The following is a 19,255-nucleotide window of genomic DNA, read 5'->3' as shown; positions in this document are numbered from 1 at the left end:
GATAGTATGCTGATTATAAAGTGAAGTAAAAAGGAATAGAATTATACCTATAGTGATTCATACTTCTCTTGCCTCTCACCACATATTGCAAATAGTATAAGGCTCTTCTAAATTGGAGATATAGTCAGAACTGGATTGAATAAAAATCCTTTTATGAAGCCTAATTATCTTCCACCAACCTTTTTTTTTCATTTATAGATTTTAAAAAGTGAAATACTATTTTATAAATTATAAATATCATTGATTTAAAAGTAGCAACCAATCCAAGATTTCAGTACCACTGTGTATATATTTTCCCATCCTCATTTTGCTAAGAGAATCAAGGGGAACAGACAGATATTTATAGTGAGTTTTTCCCAAGTCTTAATTATGGAATTAAATATGAAAATGTTATGTTTAAAAATTTGTATTGTATACTTTTGCAGGGATTTTATGTAATCCCTGAAATCACCTACGAATGAAATATGTTTATGCTGCAACTATATACCTGGCAAAACAGACTCAGGCAGCCCAAGTAACATGCCCAAGGTCACTAGGCTAGAAGGATAAAAGAGAAGGTCAGCACTTGGTACGGTTCCTGGAGGTAACACGTGTATCGTAGCCCATGTAAATGATGCCTCAACTCCTGGAGTGGATGGAATTTGAATTCAGTTCTGATTCACTTCACTCCGAAGACCCCTGTTGTGTGTGAATGAAGGAAAGGAGCCCTTTCCTCCAGCAGGTGGAGCTTTTCACCAGGGCCCACCGCTAGCCAGGCAGACTGCAGGCTGGATTTCAGCTCACGTTCACCCCTAAACTGGTTCCCTTTCCGCAGGGCACAAACGGCACAGCTCTGCAGGATGGCCCTGCTTGCTCTTCCATTGGCTAGTTTTCCCCAACCTTTTCCCCTTGGTAATTTATTTATTTTTTCTTGAAAACATGCAAACCACAATTGGGTCCTCCATGATTGTCTCTCTCCTACAGTTGTTAGCATGGGGCCCAGGTGTGCATTCCTGGTTTTGTTGAATGGCTTTAAGCAAGTAGCCTAGCCTCAGAGTGTGGCTTCCTCACTATGAAAAGGGGCGATAATTCCTGCCATGCTCTGTGTTCTGCTCTGAGGGGTTAAGTGTGGGAAAGAGCATGAAAGACTATATTATATATTGGTCATCTGTTCCCATTCACCAGCGCTGGGAACAGTGTGACAAGACAGGGGTCGAGGGCACCAAGCATGGCAGGCATGACCTCCTCCACATCCTGCAGCTCCAAGCAGGCAGGTGGTGACCAGGACACTAGCACCCGTGGAACCTTGTGTTGGCATCACCCGTGCCCAACAGTCTTCTTTACCACTGACCTCTTTAACGGCTGCTACTTCTCTCTAAAAGTTAGTTCATCAAATACAAATCTGCTTACCATTCAGAACTTATGGTTTTCAGAGCAGAATTAAAGCTTGGAACTTAAAAAAATGCAGTGTGTTATGTGTGTGATTTTTGGTAAGCACTGTTTAAATGTATTATAATTTACATAGTAAGCACTGCATTTAAGCTCACTCATTCAGCAACATACCCAAATGTGAATTTTCTTTTTTTGTTCCTCACTTCAGCCTTTTCTTTTGTTTTATGCATCATTTTATTTGGACAAAAAGACAAATTTAAAAATCTTAGAAATAGCAACGTTGGGTGGTAGTTGCTTCATGTTTACTGTTTCACAAATAGATATTTTCATAACGGGTTGGGAAATTGCTCCTTTGCAGAACTCCACAGTGAGAGATGGAACCCCAGAGAAAGCACTTGGCCACTAATAGCCCGTGGCAATAGGGAGAGGCAGTTAGAATTTTATGCCTGAGTTTCCAAGGTTGAAATACGAGAGATAGTGCCTAAAAGTGGGCTTTGAGCAAAAATATGTAAAATAAGGCTTGTAAAGCATTAAGAGTTATTTGGGCAGTCAGTATGGACTGCTACACATATATTTTGTGAGATAACGATAAATAACTGTATGTTGAAAAGAAAAACTGCAGCCTGATAAATACATTTGATTCTCAGGGAGATACTTGCCATTACTTTAAAGAGATGATAACAACTGCCGTGTGTGTAATGATTTACAACCTACACAATACATCTGAATTTATGATTGCCTTTGTTCCTGGTAGCCCTAAGGAAGTAGGCTCAGAGAGCTCCTTCTGTGTCTGAAATGGAGAAACTGGGCCCAAACTCAGAGCTTGTGATGTCTGAGGCAAACTGAGGTGCCTCTTTCCACTGTTCTGTGCGGCTTTATGAAGAAGAATATGCTGTGGTTTAAAATCTTCTGAGTTATCGCTCAATTCCTACAGAGTATTTTATAATTTGCTTCTGTAGGTCCTGTTTTTAGTTCAAATGGTTGATGGTTGGTAAGTTGGAATATGAAAAATGGCAAATTTAAAGTGCCACTTTTTTGAGAAACTTCAGAAGATTCTCTCAAGAGTAAAGTCAAAGGACTCATATATGTGGTCTTAAAGGTTGCGCTTTTACTCTGGGCTTCACAGTGTTTGATTTTCCTTTCCGTGAACTCTTTTGGACGTGGTTCACTATGCCGGAATTCTGGCAGCCATTGTCAGCCTCCTTTCTTCTCTGTGTTCCTCAGGCGAGCTGATCAGTTGGGTGGCACTGGATCATGAGCACCAGGGGCACCATCAGGTGACTGTCCTGGTGACCGACCATGGCTCCCCACCGCGGAATGCCAGCATGGTGGTCTATGTCTCAGTTACTGACATCAACGACAACAGGCCGTATTTCCCACAGTGTCTCCCTGGGAAGGAACTCCACATCAAGGTTTGGGGGGTGAAACAGCCTTGCAATGAACGTGCAGTCTTCTTAGTTATTTGTATTGAGCTCCATCTTGTGGTAATAAGCGTGAATTTATCAAATCAGCCATGCAATGCATTCCTTTCCAGAAGACCTAGAAATTGTGCTCATGTCAAAACAAAAAACAAACAAAACAAAACAAAACACCCACTTTTAAAAAACACAGTAGTTATAGGTGCTATTTGGGATTTAAAATCCAGTTGTTTTATGATGAATGTAGTTCTGCCCTTTGCAGACAAACACAATGATTCCCCCATTCTCAGTAATGCTCAGACAGGATTGTCTTTCCAATAATTGGCATATATCTCTTTGCACGGAGCTCCTTATGAGCAACTGATACACATCTCTGAGGTGGTTAGCTAGAGAGTGGACAGCAGTGTGTAACTCTCAAGTGGAGAGATATATACATCCAGAGATGATAAAAGCTGATCTTTTGAGAGCACATGCAGAAACTTCTAATTATTTTTATATTATCTCATCTTTTTTATTTCTATGTTTTTGTATGTTTTATAGTGTACATAATAAATTAGCATATTATTTGATACACATAATTAATAAATAAATATATCTTGGAGGTACTCATACTTTTAAAAAATGATTAGGTTATATGCATAAAAGTTTGGAAGCTATTGCTCCCAAACAATTGAATTGGACATTCAGATCGTGCTCAGCTATGCATAGGATATTGAGGAAGTTAATAACGTTAAAGTGATCTTCCAGAGCCATATTTAAAGAAAATTTTACCAGAGCAAAATATGATATTATCATTATGATTTTAATCATGTCATTAAATATCCCATAACTTCATTGGGCAATAAGTATTTTAAATATGGAGTTCAACTCTACATGTAAATTTCAATATTCTAGGAAAGTTCTTGTTAATTATTTTTCCTGTGTGAGGTATGTTTGCTGAAATAAAGATATTTGTTTATCGTGAGCATATTTTAGACCTTCACGACAACCTTTAAAAAGAAGTCCTGAAAAGGTAATGAATGAAAAGATGCTAAAATTCTTAACATACATTGAAAATCTAAGATGGCTTAGTTAATTTGATTTCCTTTTTCCTCCCTCAGAATTAGTTCAAATGCTGCAGATAAGTTGTCAAATTGAGTAAAAGATTTAAATTGTAACGTGAATTCTTTTCATGGATTTACACCCATATAACTTTTATATGGTAGACATTTGAATTAGATGTGGACTTTAAAATAGTTTTTTAAATATTTAGTAGTAGTGTGTTCTTTCACTTAAAATTTATTGCTTTTTTCTTTTAAAAAATTTACCATGTAATTTGTAAGCCATTTGTTTTATTGACAGGTTCTGGAAGGTCAACCAATAAATATGTTGGTTACAACTGTGTTTGCAAAGGATCTTGATGAAGGAAACAATGCAGAAGTTATATATTCAGTGTCTTCAGGTAAACATCCCTGCCTATAAAGCATAAGAGCTCTCTCCTAGATTAAGGCAGATACATCTTCCAAATGATCACAGAATGTGTTTAGATTAATTAATTCTGTTCTCTGCATTGTCAATTAACATTAATTTCTTCATTTTATTGTGTGTGGATAGAAGATAGGTCTGATCACTTCAAGATCGATGCCAACAGTGGTGAAATAAGAACAACCACAATACTTTCGTATGATTATAGACCGTCTTACAGAATGATTGTAATTGCCAGTGACCAGGGGGTGCCTTCCCTTCAAGGACAGGCAGTTATTAATATTCAGGTAATGTTCTGTCATCACCATAAAATGAGAAGCGTATTTGAAGGTTCTCTTTGATTCTTATACAGCTGTGTAGAGTAAAGATACATTAAATACATACATACATACATACTATTTTTAGAGAGCACTGCAAATATATGTGTGCCTTTTGATGATCACTAGAGAAATGATTAGATTAAATAACTTTTTATTTTAACGTTGCACAGTTCCTAACAAGATATTTACCTTCATCACTGTATGGGCCTTTATATTGCTTTGTTTTAATAAACAAAAAATGTTTTTTCTTTTACTTCTGCCTAATTGCAAAGACCTGGTAAATTTGTAGGAGTAACTTGAATGTAAACAAATGGCCAGTAATAAACCACACAGTTTTTTGTGATTATTTTTAAACTTAGAAAAGTCACTTGGGATTCATATTCTAAGGCTTTACTTTGATCAGAATGAGCAAACAAGCTATGTGAAGTCTCCACAGTAGAAAAAAATTACTCATAAGATGACTGTGCAGAGCCATATTTCTTTGCTCATGCACATGATAATCAGTAATATTAATATTGATATGTATAAAAATCAAGAATATATATCCTCAAGAATTCTGTTTCCAAATTGTATTCTTTATTGATTGAGGATATGTCTGTTGGGGAAAATTCTATGTCGTAATTCCTCAAGTCTCTGGTTTCAGATAAACAAAGACACATGATACATAAATGTACACAGATGTTGTCATTATGGGTATATTGGTCTCTAGGATTTAGAGTAATTTGGAGAACTAGCTATTCCACATTCTCATTGAAGAATCACAAGGCTACAGTTCAGCTTAACCATATATAGCATGATCTCACCAATATATCATTTCACACATTAGAACAAATGAGCAGTGGAAGATTTTGAACTTTGTTATCTCCTAGATATTATGCAATTTTCAATCATCAGAGGCACACTGGAATTTTATACAAAAAATACATTTTATCATTAATTAACATGTTTTTCATACAAATAGAAGGAATTACCTTCCAAAATAACATTATCACATGTACTGATCACCTGTTAAAAAATACCCCAAAATAACGCCTCCTTTTAATTCTTATTGCAGGTGATACCATTATCCAAAGGGAGAGCTACCATTTCTCAGAATATTAGACATTTAGTTATACCAGAAAACTTGAAGCCTGCAAAAATAATGAGCTTGATAAAGTCACCTGATCACTTTCAGCAACATCATAACGGAAAACTACATTTTAGTATTGCTGCAGATGACCAGAACGGTCACTTTGAAATTGACAGCTCAACAGGGGACTTGTTCCTCTCTAAGGAACTTGATTATGAAATGACATCTCATTATCTTTTCAGAGTGGTTACCAAAGACCATAGCAAAACTCCTCCCCTGTACAGCACAGTCTTCCTTAGTGTCGCTGTGGAAGATCAGAATGACCATTCCCCATCTTTCCAAGATGACTTCATTGTGATAAGTATAGCAGAGAATGTCCCTATAGGAACTCTGGTGCACGTCTTCAATGCCAAAGATGGAGATGGCAGCTTTCTGAACAGTAGAATACAATACTTCATTGAATCCCACCACCCTGGAATCAATCCATTTCTCATCCACCCCTCATTTGGCACCCTAGTCACTGCATCCCCCCTTGACAGAGAGAGAGTTCCAGCTGTTGTCCTGAAAATAACTGCCTCCGATCAGGCTGTGAATGTGACAGATCGGCGATTGAGATCGCTAATAGCAAAGGTAGTGGTTTTGGATGTCAATGACCACAACCCCAACTTTACGTCTTTCCCCATCACTCATGTGAAAGAGGATGCCACAGTGGGCTCCTTGGTACACCACATAACTGCTCAAGATGTGGATGAAGGAAGGAATGGAAGAGTAACATACAAGATTCTCTCCGGAAATGAAAACATGGCCTTTACGCTGGATGAGTCATCAGGTATTTGTCACTGTCAGTTAAAACCTCCGATCACTTGCTTACATTTATCCTTTTTATTTTCCTCTGTTAAAATGATAGTTCCAAATGAATAAGCTTTAAAGAAATGTGACTTGGTTTTGTATTTAACTTAAATATATGATAGGCCCAGAGGTTATCATCAGAGAACCAGCTGTAATTGGCCTGTTTGAATATTGACTAAGCTAGCTCACATTTCATGGGTTGGAACTACAGTAGCAAACTTCTTTGCCCTCATTGTGGGTCCTCACAGGGTAAGAGTTGGTACCAAAAGTACAAAAAGGTAGAATATGACTAATTAACAGCATTACTTAAAGGCTTTGGTATGGAACTTTATCTTTAAGATCATACAAACATACATTTATAAGTAATAAGGAATAATGCATTTTTAAGTGATTGGATTGATTTGGGGATAAGATCCTTACTTCTCATATCAAATGTATTATTTCCTTTCTTTCTTCCTTCCTTTTTCTTTCTTCCTTTTTTTTTATTTTTGCAGAAACATTTGTTCACTGTCAAGTACTGTACAGCAATGTCATTCATTGTTACTTTACTTGTCATGCTATTACTATGTTGCCAGATAACATCTACTAACAGTTTTTGATGTGGTTTGATGGGAGATTAAATATATAAATCGTCATTCTTGTGAAATTGGGAATGAACTTTCCTCAATTTGATTTTCAGGAGCTATTGAAGAGATGGGATTACCATTTTAATCTCTAAAAATAAAGTCATTCCTACATCAGTCTTAGAAAAAAAATCTCAGCTGTATGCCAATTGGCCCAACAATTAGTAAGACCATAATTTGGAATGGGACTGAATGTACAGGATTTGGAAGTCATGATGATAGTCTGGCGATATCCTGTTGAAATTTTTTATCAAAATATTTATTGAATCCTGTACATATGGTTTCGTTCTGAAGCATGCGTGGACACCACCTACAAGCCCAGCTGACAGAGAGATAGTCCAGACCTAGTTACTGATTACTGTTAGAGCTGGGGTCTCTAAGGACCTGTTTCAATGATACTTAAAATGTTTTCCACAATGGCTAAGGAAGGTCTATTTCAGATTTTTAAAGAGAGTGGATAAAATTAGAACTGTGTTTCAATAATATAGGTATCATGAATCATGAACAATTGCAGTGGCTGTTTCAGTAGATAGTTTTTCAAAGACATAAAATGACAATTGCTGAATGAATTCATGTGAGATGGGCTATTGCTTCTCTCATAAGGCTCATCTTTCTTATAAAGAAGACATAGTGAATTTTTCGATGGCTTTTGCCTGTGAAGTATGAATAAGTAATTACTAGAAAACAGTTTTATAGAATCTGAAGCAGAAAACCTTTTTAATTGTCTGAAGAAAAGTTCTTATAGGATGAGCATGGGTTACAGAAGCAAACTGCAATCCTAAAAGAAAAAAATGTGACAATTGGAATCATGGGACAGCTATGTGTGTGCAAGTCTTTCTAACACTTTGCTTATATGAGTTGCATGTTTCCTGGCAATAGGATAGAGACACGTTTTATTCATAAAAATATGTTGTCTGAATTATAAAGTCTTTACTATTTTTTTTATTAACAATAAGGCAGTTAACAGAGTAAGAATGAAGAGACTATAGCTCTAACAAAAACTAAATATCTTTTTTTTTTCCCTCTGAAGCTGGAAACGGGGAGAGACAGTCAGACAGACTCCCGCATGCGCCCGACAGGGATCCACCCGGCACGCCCACCAGGGGGCGACGCTCTGCCCACCAGGGGGCGATGCTCTGCCCCTCCGGGGCGTCGCTCTGTCGCGACCAGAGCCACTCCAGCACCTGGGGCAGAGGCCAAGGAGCCATCCCCAGCGCCCGGGCCATCTTTGTTCCAGTGGAGCCTCGGCTGCGGGAGGGGAAGAGAGAGACAGAGAGGAAGGAGGGGGGAGGGTTTGGAGAAGCAGGTGGGCGCTTCTCCTGTGTGCCCTGGCCGGGAATCGAACCCAGGACCTCTGCACACCAGGCTGACACTCTACCACTGAGCCAACCGGCCAGGGCAACTAAATATCTTAAAGACTAAATATCTTAAAGAATGTAGCCATACTCACCTTTTTGGAACTTGGTCACTTTAAACATGGGCTGTCATTTGACCTCAGAATGTACATACTCTTATAACCTAGATATCATTAAAAATGAAGGTTGCTGTGGGTGGAAAAATAATCTTGATGTAATCTTCACAGAAAATAATGGTGTATGAGATAGATTATTCCTGAATTTTTATTCATTCTTATTGTTTAAATTAGGATAATTTTTGATGAAAAAATGTTATAGTTTTATTTTAGATAATATATAAATTTAAAGTTGGCTTAATAGGATTTATTATTTAACAAAGAAAGATTGTGAATTTTTAGCAAGTTAGATGAGTTAGTCGTGGTGAGAGTGAGCTTGACTCTAAAGCATATATATTACATATTACTTTTCTCCACTTCCAAAACAGGCTTACTAATGACAACTTGTTCTTTGGATTATGAAATGAAAACTCAGCACGTTCTGACCCTTCTGGCGTTGGATGGCGGCATCCCAGCACTTTCTTCATCCCAGACTCTGACAATTACTGTTCTTGATGTAAACGATGAGGCACCAGTATTTAAACAGCACCTGTATCCAGCTTCAGTTAAAGAAAACCAAAATCCAGGGGAGTTTGTTACAAGGGTGGAAGCTATGGACAGAGATTCAGGTAATTTAAAATATGGAAACTAAGTAATTAATAACAAAAACAAAAGTTGACATAATTTAAACTAGTTATGTCTCAGAAAAATGAAACACTTGTGAGTCATCTCAAACTTCTAATACCTCTTTTTATTATTATTATTATTATTATTATTATTATTTAAGTGAGAGGAGGGGAGATAGAGAGACAGACTCCCACTTGCACCCCAACCCAGATCCTCCTGGCAACCCCTATCTAGGGCTGATGTTCTGCCTATCTGGGGCCATGCTAGCTACTGAGCTATTTTTAGCACCTGAGGCAGAGGCTCCACAGAGCCATCCTCAGTGCCTGGGGCCAATGGGTAGACATGCTACCACTGAGTCAACTAGCCAAGGTCTCTCATACCTCTTTAAATAGTGTTCACATTGAAAACCAGTCCACATGTAAAGATACTATGTGCTTTTACATAGCATTTTCTTATATTGAAATTTATCATTATTTATAGTAGAATGATACACACCTAATTAACATAGAATTTATTGATTTGATCTTGATAATAAGCAAAAGTATAGACTAGGTATCACAATTTTTTTTCAGAGTAGATACATTGAATCCAAGAAGGAAAATGTTTATTTCCTCTCTATATATAGCATATTGGAAGAGACAAGATGCTGATGTCAGACTTCTTGGGTTTGTATCCTAGAACTCCCGTTTCTTTAGCTGTGTAACCTTTAACAAGTTACTGATCTTCTCTGTTCCTTTGTTTATCTGTATAACAGGGATAATGATCATGCCTGATTTATGGCTCTGAGTATGAATGAGTTGGTACACGTAAAGAACTAAGACCGGGGCCTGGCACAATAAATGGTCAATAGATGTTAACTTCTGTTATTATTATTATCACTATTATTGTAAACCAATGTGTTGAGACAAATGACTTTGAAGCAAAGACTAGGAATTTGTAAATTCCTGAAATTTCTTAGAATTACTTTTAGATATCAGTAACTTTTTGGGCATTTAAATTTCAGTAACTTTAATGATATCCTGTTTTTATTTTAAACAAAATAATTATAAAAATTACAGTGATGTAGATTTGCCATTAGCAGCATAGGCCAAATTTTCCCACCTGAGTTAGTATGAATAGTTTAATAAGCTAGCTCTGCAATTCACATTTGTATATAGCAAGTGGCATTACATAATCAATATAATATTTTATTCCTTTTTAAAATTAGAATAGTAATAGCTGTTTCTATGGAGAAACTATTAATAACAGCATGTCCCTCCTGTTTCAAAGGGGTAAAAGATACATTTTCTTGAGCTTTTAATCTAAATTGTATCCATTCAGATGCTTTGCGCTTTTGGAAAACATTGTATTTTAAGAAATGCATTTTACTCAAACTTGGATGTTGATGCTACAAGAACTTTCGTTTTTAGGGCTAACCTAATCTCTCTTTTGACCAGACTGGGGCAGTGCGATCAAACAATTTTTCTTACTATGCTCAAAGACACAGGATCAGAGCCTGCTAACAAGTACTTGTCTCAGCCCATGCTTAAAAGAATTTATTTAGCACATTGCTCACAGTATAGTCTTCAGGGCGATAGATACAAGGGAGACTATCCACACACTTTGTGTGTTACTATAATTCTGGTGCAGTGAAGTTCTTCTGGTGTGTGCTCTATTATAAACTGAGCAACACGGGGCTCGGAGCACCAACAAACCCACTTCCCAAGGCACACAGACGTACACCAACCTGCCACCGCTGTGCAGCGTAGCAACCATTGCAGTATGTAAAATGCTTTCTCCCCTTGACCTCACTATGGTTTCTTAGCTTCATATTTTTGCGAGGACCTCTAATGAAAGCATCTCATTAGCTATGAAGTGTTTGAAGAGGGAGGAGAGAATTTCTCTCACATTTGTATCATCATCTAAAGACAATTGACATAAATACAATTTTTATGGTCAAGTTGTGTAGCATCATTTTCTTTTAGAATCAATAGACTGCAACCTGTTACTTGAACTGAGTGCTCATTATTCTAGAGCTTATAGTTTACCAGGCAGAGAATTTAGATGTTAAGGTATCGGGGTTTATTTAGCATCTTCATGAGTCTCATATACCTTCACATGTTTTGGAGATAATTTTGATTAACTGGAAATCTCAGTGTTTTTAATGAGGCCAGATCTGTTAAGCAAGTGATTATATAAATGCATGTGAATTTGTGTGTATGCATGTGATTTTGAATATATTTTTTTCTCAATCTATTTTTTGTTGTTGTTTGTTGGGTTAAAACAATGAAAAAGGATTATGCATGAGAATTAAATGATGTAGTTAAGATTTTAACACACTAGTGTCACATTAGAATTTATGAATGGTTACTTATAGTATGTATTTTTTTAAAAATACTATAGCATTACTTAATTGATGAAAGCTTAACATATGTTTTCTAGCATTCTACAATGTAGTTTTAAAAAAAATATGAGCCTAAAGTGTTGGCCTTCAAAACCCATGGGAATTTGAGCACTGAATGTTTATGATGTATGACTCACACTAGTTCTAACAGAAGTTTTTTCTTACATTGAAAGGGAAAAACAACTACCAGTTTAACTAATATATTAAAACTGCTACAGTATTTGGTGCCACCAACAAGAGTTCCATTGTTAGTGAGACCGGATCGCCCCCCAGGGCGCCCTCCTCCACAGCGGAGAGGAAAGGGTGCCCCCCAGGAAGGGCGACTCACTCCTGGCTGATACCTTTACTTAACAGTGGCCAATATAAAATAATTTAACAGTATGTTGACATACAAAAGTGTTGAATTATGTAATAAGATCTTATTCTCAATGTCATAAAAATGTATTCTCTGCCTGGGTTTATCTTGAATAAACTCTACATCTGGTTTCCTAGAAAGTGCCTCATGCTGGCCCTGGCCGGTTAGCTCAGTCTATTAGAGCATTGTCCCGTAAATACATTGTGGGTTCAATCCCTGGTTAGGATACATTGAGGAAGCAGCCAATGAATGCGCAACTATTATAAGTGGAGCAACAAATGAATGCTTCTCTCTCTCTCTCTCTCTCTCTCTCTCTCTCTGTTCCTTTGTCTTCTGTCTCTCTAAAACAGTCCATAAATAATATAAACATTTCATTTTAAAAGAAAATGTCTCATGCTAGGGGAACAATCGCACCCAACATCCTATACTTGGAGCAAGGGAGAAACTGCCATGATGGTATTTCATCTATTTCATGGAGTCTAAGGCACCATGAATTGTAAAATGTATCTAATTTTAGAAATGTTAAAATGTGAAAAACAAAAGTCTTAGAATTAATGAAATAGAAAATAGAAAAAAAAACTAAGGACCACTTGTAACTTCACTCACACAGAGAGAATCACTGTTGAAATGGATGTATAGTTTTATTTAATTCACAGTATTGTAATTGTATAATTGTTTACTTGTCTGCCCACCTATTTGGCTGTGAACTTCTCATGGATTCAGGACATAGTTTATTCGCTTTTATCCCAGCTGCCTTAGGTAGCAAGCTATGACTTGGGAGCTTAGGAAATATTTTTGCTTATGTGATCTGAGAAACTGGAGTATCTGAGAAATAAGCTACTTCAAGTTGCCTTCCCTCTTCAATTTGTTTATTTATTTATTCCTTCATTCAGTCAACCAGGCATGATCCTGCTTTTGCTTCAGAAATGCCTGAGTTATATCACATTGTACCATTGGGAGATTATATGAAAAATGATCTTCCTAAAGAGCATATCTGAAAAGAACACTCCCCTGGTCAGAATTCTTTATTAATTCCCCTTGGTTTCGATGGTAAAATTGTATTGTCTTTTAGTGTAACTCCAGTTTTCCCCTGTCCTCAACTCCTATCACTCTCCTACCCTTTAGGACACAGTCTGAAGACTTTTCTCTGTCAAGAGGGAGACAGCAAATGTTTTACACTTTGCAGGCCATACGGTCTCTGTTACTCAACTCTGACATTGCAGCAAGATAGCAGCAATAGATAATATTTATACATAAATGAGTGTCGCCGTGTTTCAGTAAAACTACACAAGCACGGGTGGGCTGGATTTGGCCAGTTTGCCGACTGTTAGTCTAATACATGTACCTATTCAACACATCTAAGTTATTTGCTACTTTCTGCTCATCAGGTCTGATTATGATGTCATCAACATAGGGGATCAATGTGACGTTCTACTGAACGCCAAGGTGATCAGTATCTTTGCCAAGTGGAGGATGGCCAATAGTGGAAGAGTTTACCTCATAGATGGACTCTGTGGTTCCTGCTGGGTGAAATCAAATCACTTCTGATAGTGCTTACAAATTGATATGAAGTGTTGGTTTTCAAAAGGTGGTCCCAGGACCAGTGACACCATAATCTACAGTCTACACAGAGACAACTACCAGAGGGCTTTTAAAGGATGTTGCTGTCCCTCTAACCAATGTCTTTCCAATGGTCTTTAAAAAAGAAGAGTCCTCTGAACTTGGGAAATGTAATGGGGGGGGCATGTCAGACATGGTAACTCTATCCTAACATTCCCATTTTCTTAAGCTTTTGGATACTTTATAGTATTCAAGGGAAGATCTGGCTTCTCAGCCTCAATGATAATGGGCCAGTATCGAATCCAGGCAGTCAAAGAAATTGTCAAGAGACATTGCTATACGAGCTAACACATTACATTCATAACCTCTTGTAAGCAAATTATATCAATAAATTCAGTCTATATCAAAGTTTTATTTTATTTTTCTTGATTTCACATCCTCAGGAATAACTTCTACAGCTATTCCCCAAGTTTATTCCAACATAAATTAGAAAACTTGATATTCTTTTGAAACTTTATGCTGTTTCCGACTGAGTCAGATTTGTACATGATTGCCCGCAATATGTTGAGATCTGACTCTAGTCTTGGCTCTTCAGGTCAATAAGCATCCCTTTGCTAGACGTGATCACTTGTATCTGCCAATCCATTTGTCTGATCTTCAAGAAGATTAATTTTAGGGCTCCCGTAGAAGCTTTCTTATTTTCTAACTATGCCTGAGCTGAGAATTTAAAGCTTCAGCTTGTAATTTTCTTCTGTAAGTTTCTAGTACATTCAGTTTCTAGTATACTCATCACACTTCATATTCCTTTTCACTATCATATGGCCCAAGTCAGCACCATTTAGTCCTATAAAGAATTTGAGTCCTTTAATAGTCACTTCATCATAATTGAACACAAGTGGTAATTTGATTGTGATATCATTGCAAGTGATAAATTACTCAGCAGTGCATGGAAGGCTAGAGACACAATCAAACCAATCCCAGAGTTCAGTCAACCTGGAACCCACTGCTGGTGCCAGGTTCTGTATCAGTCAGGTGCAGTCAGGAAAACCAGGTATTGGAAGGCTGGGTAAGCAAAACAGGAATCTTGAAGTGACCCAGGAAAATTACTGGAAAATAAGAAGAGGTTCAGGCATCAGAACCTAGGAAGAAAGTAAGAGAAGGAGCGTTGCAGAGCCTGGTCCTGCGAGGACCAGAGGCTGAGAGCCATGAGCAGTTGCCACAGCCAGGTGAAAAGGCATTGCCGATAGGGGCAGTGAGAGAAGAAGGAAGTCCTGTCTCCTCTCTCCTAACCCTCAGGTTCCCTCCAACGTCCCTTTGGAACCAGCACTCTTTCTTCCCTCTTATCCATTAAATGCTATTCATCATTATAGGATTTAAAGGCCATCGTTAGGGTCTCAGCTTACAGAAGAGGCAAGTTATACTTACAGAGTCATGTCTTATCATGTGGATTCATAATGCTGGCTTACTTATCTATATCCAGTGCTACACTGTGAGCACTGTGAGGGTAGAGAATTTGCCTTCTTGCTATCAGTTATATTCTTAGCACCTGGCATGGTACCTTGGCACCTATTATCATCCTTTCTACATATTTATTGAATGAGATAATTAATGAATAAACTGTCTACCTATGATAAGTTTTCCCTCATCCACTTCGTCAGTGACTTAATATATTTTACCACATTGTCTGTCACTCATTGATTTAATTGGCTCTCCCGCTAGAGCATAACTCTGAGCGTCCGGATAACTATTTATTATTCAGTGGTACCTTTCCAGTGCCTCAAACTTATTGGATGTGCATTATATAAAGGAACACATGAATGAATGCTTGCATGTATGAATGAATGAAGTAAACAACCAAATAATTGGAGCGCACTGCAAACACATGGGTGTCATCTGAATGGAACCTGAAGCCAATGGGCTGACGGGAGGTAGAATGAATTCCTTTTCCTTTTTCCCTCCTTCCCTCTCTCCTCTCTCTCCCTCCCTTTCTCTCTCCCTTTGTTCCTTCCTTTCTCTCTTTTTTAATATCAGTCAGCAATATCTGAAGGTACAAACTAAATTGACCAGTAGATTTTAGGACCAGAGGGTCATTGATGACTGTAGAAAGGGTAGCTACATATAGCAGTGGCTTCAAGCTAGCTGCGGAGAATGGATAGTATTTTTTAAAGATGATTGGCTATCAAGAAAAGAAAAAAAAAATTTTATTCTTATAGCTGAAGAAGAAAATAATTTAGGGAAAAAATTGATGAGAAAGACTAGAAATGACAGGAAAATTCCAAGGAAGGTATTTGAAGATTTACTTTGCCGTGGAGACAGACATCAGAAGGTAGAGTTGAGCACAGATGCAGAAAGGTGAGAGAATTCTCTCCCCGTGCCTCCATTTTACCTGGGAAATAGGAAGGGGAGGAATCTGTAGGAGTGAGCCAGGAAGTGTTTGGATGAGAGGCACAAATGGGAGAGAGGTGACCACAGAGATTTAGAAAGACTGCCAGATGACAATGATATTTCAGTAGCTTCAATCTACGCTGTTGTGAAATTTTCTCCAGTCATCCAGTTATCTGGTAGAGATATTCAAGGAGGGCAGAAAGATGGGTGGAATGATCTGGGTTGGAGCTTTGCTGGTCATCTTTGACACTTGGAACACAGGACCTGAGGAAATTTGCAAGGTTGCTAAAGTGAGGATTCATGCAGTTGGCCTGGATAGAAGAAGAAATGAATTGAGGAGGAAGGTTATCTCAGAGTGGGAGAAACTAGCAGGTCACAGGTTGTAGGTTTAGCAGTCTAAGAGTAGATATCTGTACACATGCATGTACTTGGGTGCTCACATACCCAACCTCCATGAGGTGTGTGTCATAAGTATGTCATAGATCCAGATTTTCAGATTGCTTAGTAAGGTAATGTAATTTGACTAAAAATAATCTTTTGTATTTTATGTTTTTAGTTTTCAAGTTTGTAGATGCTCTCTTTGTTCTGGTGAATGATAAGGGCATATGGAGGAAAAGCAGGAACTAACTGAGATTTACAGAGCCATAGCAAAATACTTTACATTTTAATTTTTTGTTATTTGAATTGTAAAGGAAGTGAAGTTAAGAGTGTGAAAATGTATGTGTTCAAACTATTGTTATAAATAAAGATCTCATTTATCTTTCATAGTACACTAAGAGGATTGGAAGTGAATGGGTGCAAGCTATCTCAAATAATGGAAATAATAAAATCAGAAAGTTTCTAAAAGTCAGGAAAATATATTTGTTATAGTGGCAAAACACACTTAAAAACAATGGGAACAATGGAAGGAAGGGAAAATCTATTTGAGTTTATGTTTAAACATTTAAAGATATTTTCTAGGTTTGACAAGTGTTAGGAATTAAAAGTATATAATATGTAATGCAGAATACTGTGTGTAATGTATAAAATCATTAATAATAATAAGTGAGTAAATTTATTTCAAAATAAAAGGCCCAATAATTGAGAAGCGCTGTTCTCCATGTAGGCTCCATACAGGCAGAGGCTGCACCTGTTTGATTTATTCCCATCTCCTTGGTAAATTTGCTCTATTCTTGTCATCTAAATTTGCTCCCCAAATATGTAAGAAGCAAGCAAAGTAGATGAAAGATAGCATTGTTCCCATTTTCATCATGTAGGAAGAGATAAATAAAAATAACACACTCTTAATAACCTGGAATTTTTAGAAATTCTGTCTTGGCTACAGAGGAGATTAGGTGATCATTATGAGATCAAAGTAATCACAATGATATTAAATAATCATTAATGTAATAATATGCCTAATCCCTAAAGAGAGAATGAAATACTTTGGTAACCACTGGCCATGTTGTATCAAATATGTTGATCCTATCTTATTAGACTTTCTAAAAGTCATTCAAATGCCTGCAGCTTATTTCAAATATATTTTCTCTTTCAAGGGACATAGTAAGAAGACATGTATATTTATTCTTATATAAAATTAGCATTATATTACACTCCTTCCAGCACTCAGTCTTAATATTACATTTATTAGATCATAATGAAACTTACTTTCTAAGACAGGCAAGGTGGAAATTTATAATTGAAGTTTTTTTGTTAAGGCCAAAGAACAGTATTTTATCTTTTATTAAATTATAAACTCATATATTCTAAGTACTACATCTATGCCTGGATTCTTGTCAGTTGGGAAAAGAACATAGAAAAAATGATTGAAAGGAACTTTTATAAAGTGCAACTAAGCTACAACGGCATTGGATAAACCCGTGCAAGTTAATGGCAGGAATGACCTTTACATCCAGTGATGGGAATGGCCTGATACTTTTCTCAGGGGAGAAGTGAAACCACAAAGAAATGTGGGAAGAATTATTTTCAAAATATGTAATAATGCAGTACCACATTTCTCACTCCAGATAAGAGACTTGACTACTAAGTAGAAAAAAAAATACACAGAGAAGCAGTTCTATGAGGTTGCCTCCGTGCTAGAGAGTGAAGAGGATCATACTGAACCCAAGCTTTGAAATAGAGGGTCAGTATACAGAAACTACCCCTTCCTCTGCAAGCTTACACTGTGTCATTCAGTCACAATCAGGGGTGTTAGAAGGAGTAATTAGGAATATGTTGTAGAGTTGTGCATTCATAAAAAATTTTTTATGGGAAGGAAAAAATCTTAAGCATTCACTGTAGGGAAGTCTCATAAGACTTTTGAAAATCAAGCATTTCAGCTCATGAGGCTTTTATTTAGCAAGAACAGCCAAAAGAGTTGTGTTTTTTTGGGGGGAGGGTACGTTAATTTGAAAGTTGTTTAAGCGTCTTGGCTTTTTCATCCATCGCCTAACATGTTCTAGGAAAAAGAATAGGAGAACAGACAAATGGATTCCGAAGGGATAATTGCTAAAATTTCCTTTATATTTTCCTTAAGGAATCAATTCCAAGCTTCACTTTGAAATCATGCCAGGTGCATCATTCGGGTTGTTCGAGATCAATCCTGAAACTGGAGAGGTGGTGACCACCGCCACACTTGACAGAGAAGTTCAGGAAGTCTTCACCCTCCAAGGTAAGGGATTCTTTGACTCTGCTAAACAAACAAAAATAGGCAATAGGAGGGTTAGTGTTTATATTTCAGTAGGATGTCTTTAAATTAAACATATTGACCCAGTGCTACCCAGGTAGTTTGGTCTGATGCTGTCTAGTTAGGGCAATGTGGTTTAGGTATGAATTAATGCCCACTGTCTGTGCCATTTCCCATTCTGTGTCAGTACTTGTACGAGATGGGGGAGTCCCTTCGTTGTCTGGCACCACAACCATTCTCTGTACTGTGGAAGACGAAAATGATCATGCCCCAAAGATTATTGTCCCTACTCGTGACATTGAGGTTCTGGAAAATCAAGAGCCAGGGGTTGTCTACACTGTTTTGGCCTTTGATATGGACACTGGCAATAACGGAGCTGTCAAGTATCATATAATTGGTAAGTATTCAGTTTTAACTTTTATTCCACTTAGTACCACGGACAATCATAAAGAAAAGATTTTTTTTTTGAAGGATGCAGAGACAAAGCATTCTCCTTTGCTTATGTTATGGAAGAAATAGACAAGGGTTCCACTATCTCTAACAGAAGTGTTGTGGTCCATGCACAGAATGCATGGAAAAGTAGAAGAGGAACTGATTGCAGTCATATAAGTGGCATGCAATCTGTAGTGAGTAATGTTTGGGAAAATTACTGCTATCAATCTATTAATTTTTTATTTATATATAAGCACATTATATTCTATTTCTTATCCCTGCAT

General features: G+C 37.2%; 2 protein-coding genes across 2 annotated transcripts in view; one reads left to right on the top strand and one right to left on the bottom strand.

Moving 5' to 3' along the window:
- TLR2 (toll like receptor 2) overlaps positions 1-19,255 on the bottom strand; it is a 507,661-nt gene that overhangs the window by 3,792 nt on the left and 484,614 nt on the right. The gene's annotated exons all lie outside the window — the stretch shown is intronic.
- The window catches only part of DCHS2 (dachsous cadherin-related 2), a 126,475-nt gene that overhangs the window by 57,813 nt on the left and 49,407 nt on the right, over positions 1-19,255 (top strand). The window contains exons 12-18 of the mRNA XM_066360176.1: positions 2,596-2,783; positions 4,131-4,230; positions 4,383-4,540; positions 5,628-6,471; positions 8,954-9,193; positions 18,390-18,524; positions 18,727-18,936. Coding sequence (XP_066216273.1) covers positions 2,596-2,783; positions 4,131-4,230; positions 4,383-4,540; positions 5,628-6,471; positions 8,954-9,193; positions 18,390-18,524; positions 18,727-18,936 — 1,875 coding nt within the window. The remainder of the gene's footprint in view (positions 1-2,595; positions 2,784-4,130; positions 4,231-4,382; positions 4,541-5,627; positions 6,472-8,953; positions 9,194-18,389; positions 18,525-18,726; positions 18,937-19,255) is intronic.

The sequence above is a fragment of the Saccopteryx leptura genome, chromosome 1, assembly GCF_036850995.1.
Source record: "Saccopteryx leptura isolate mSacLep1 chromosome 1, mSacLep1_pri_phased_curated, whole genome shotgun sequence".
NCBI classification, from domain to species: Eukaryota; Metazoa; Chordata; class Mammalia; order Chiroptera; family Emballonuridae; genus Saccopteryx; species Saccopteryx leptura.
Note: the sequence above shows the minus strand (reverse complement) of the source record. Positions and strands in the feature narration are given on the sequence as shown.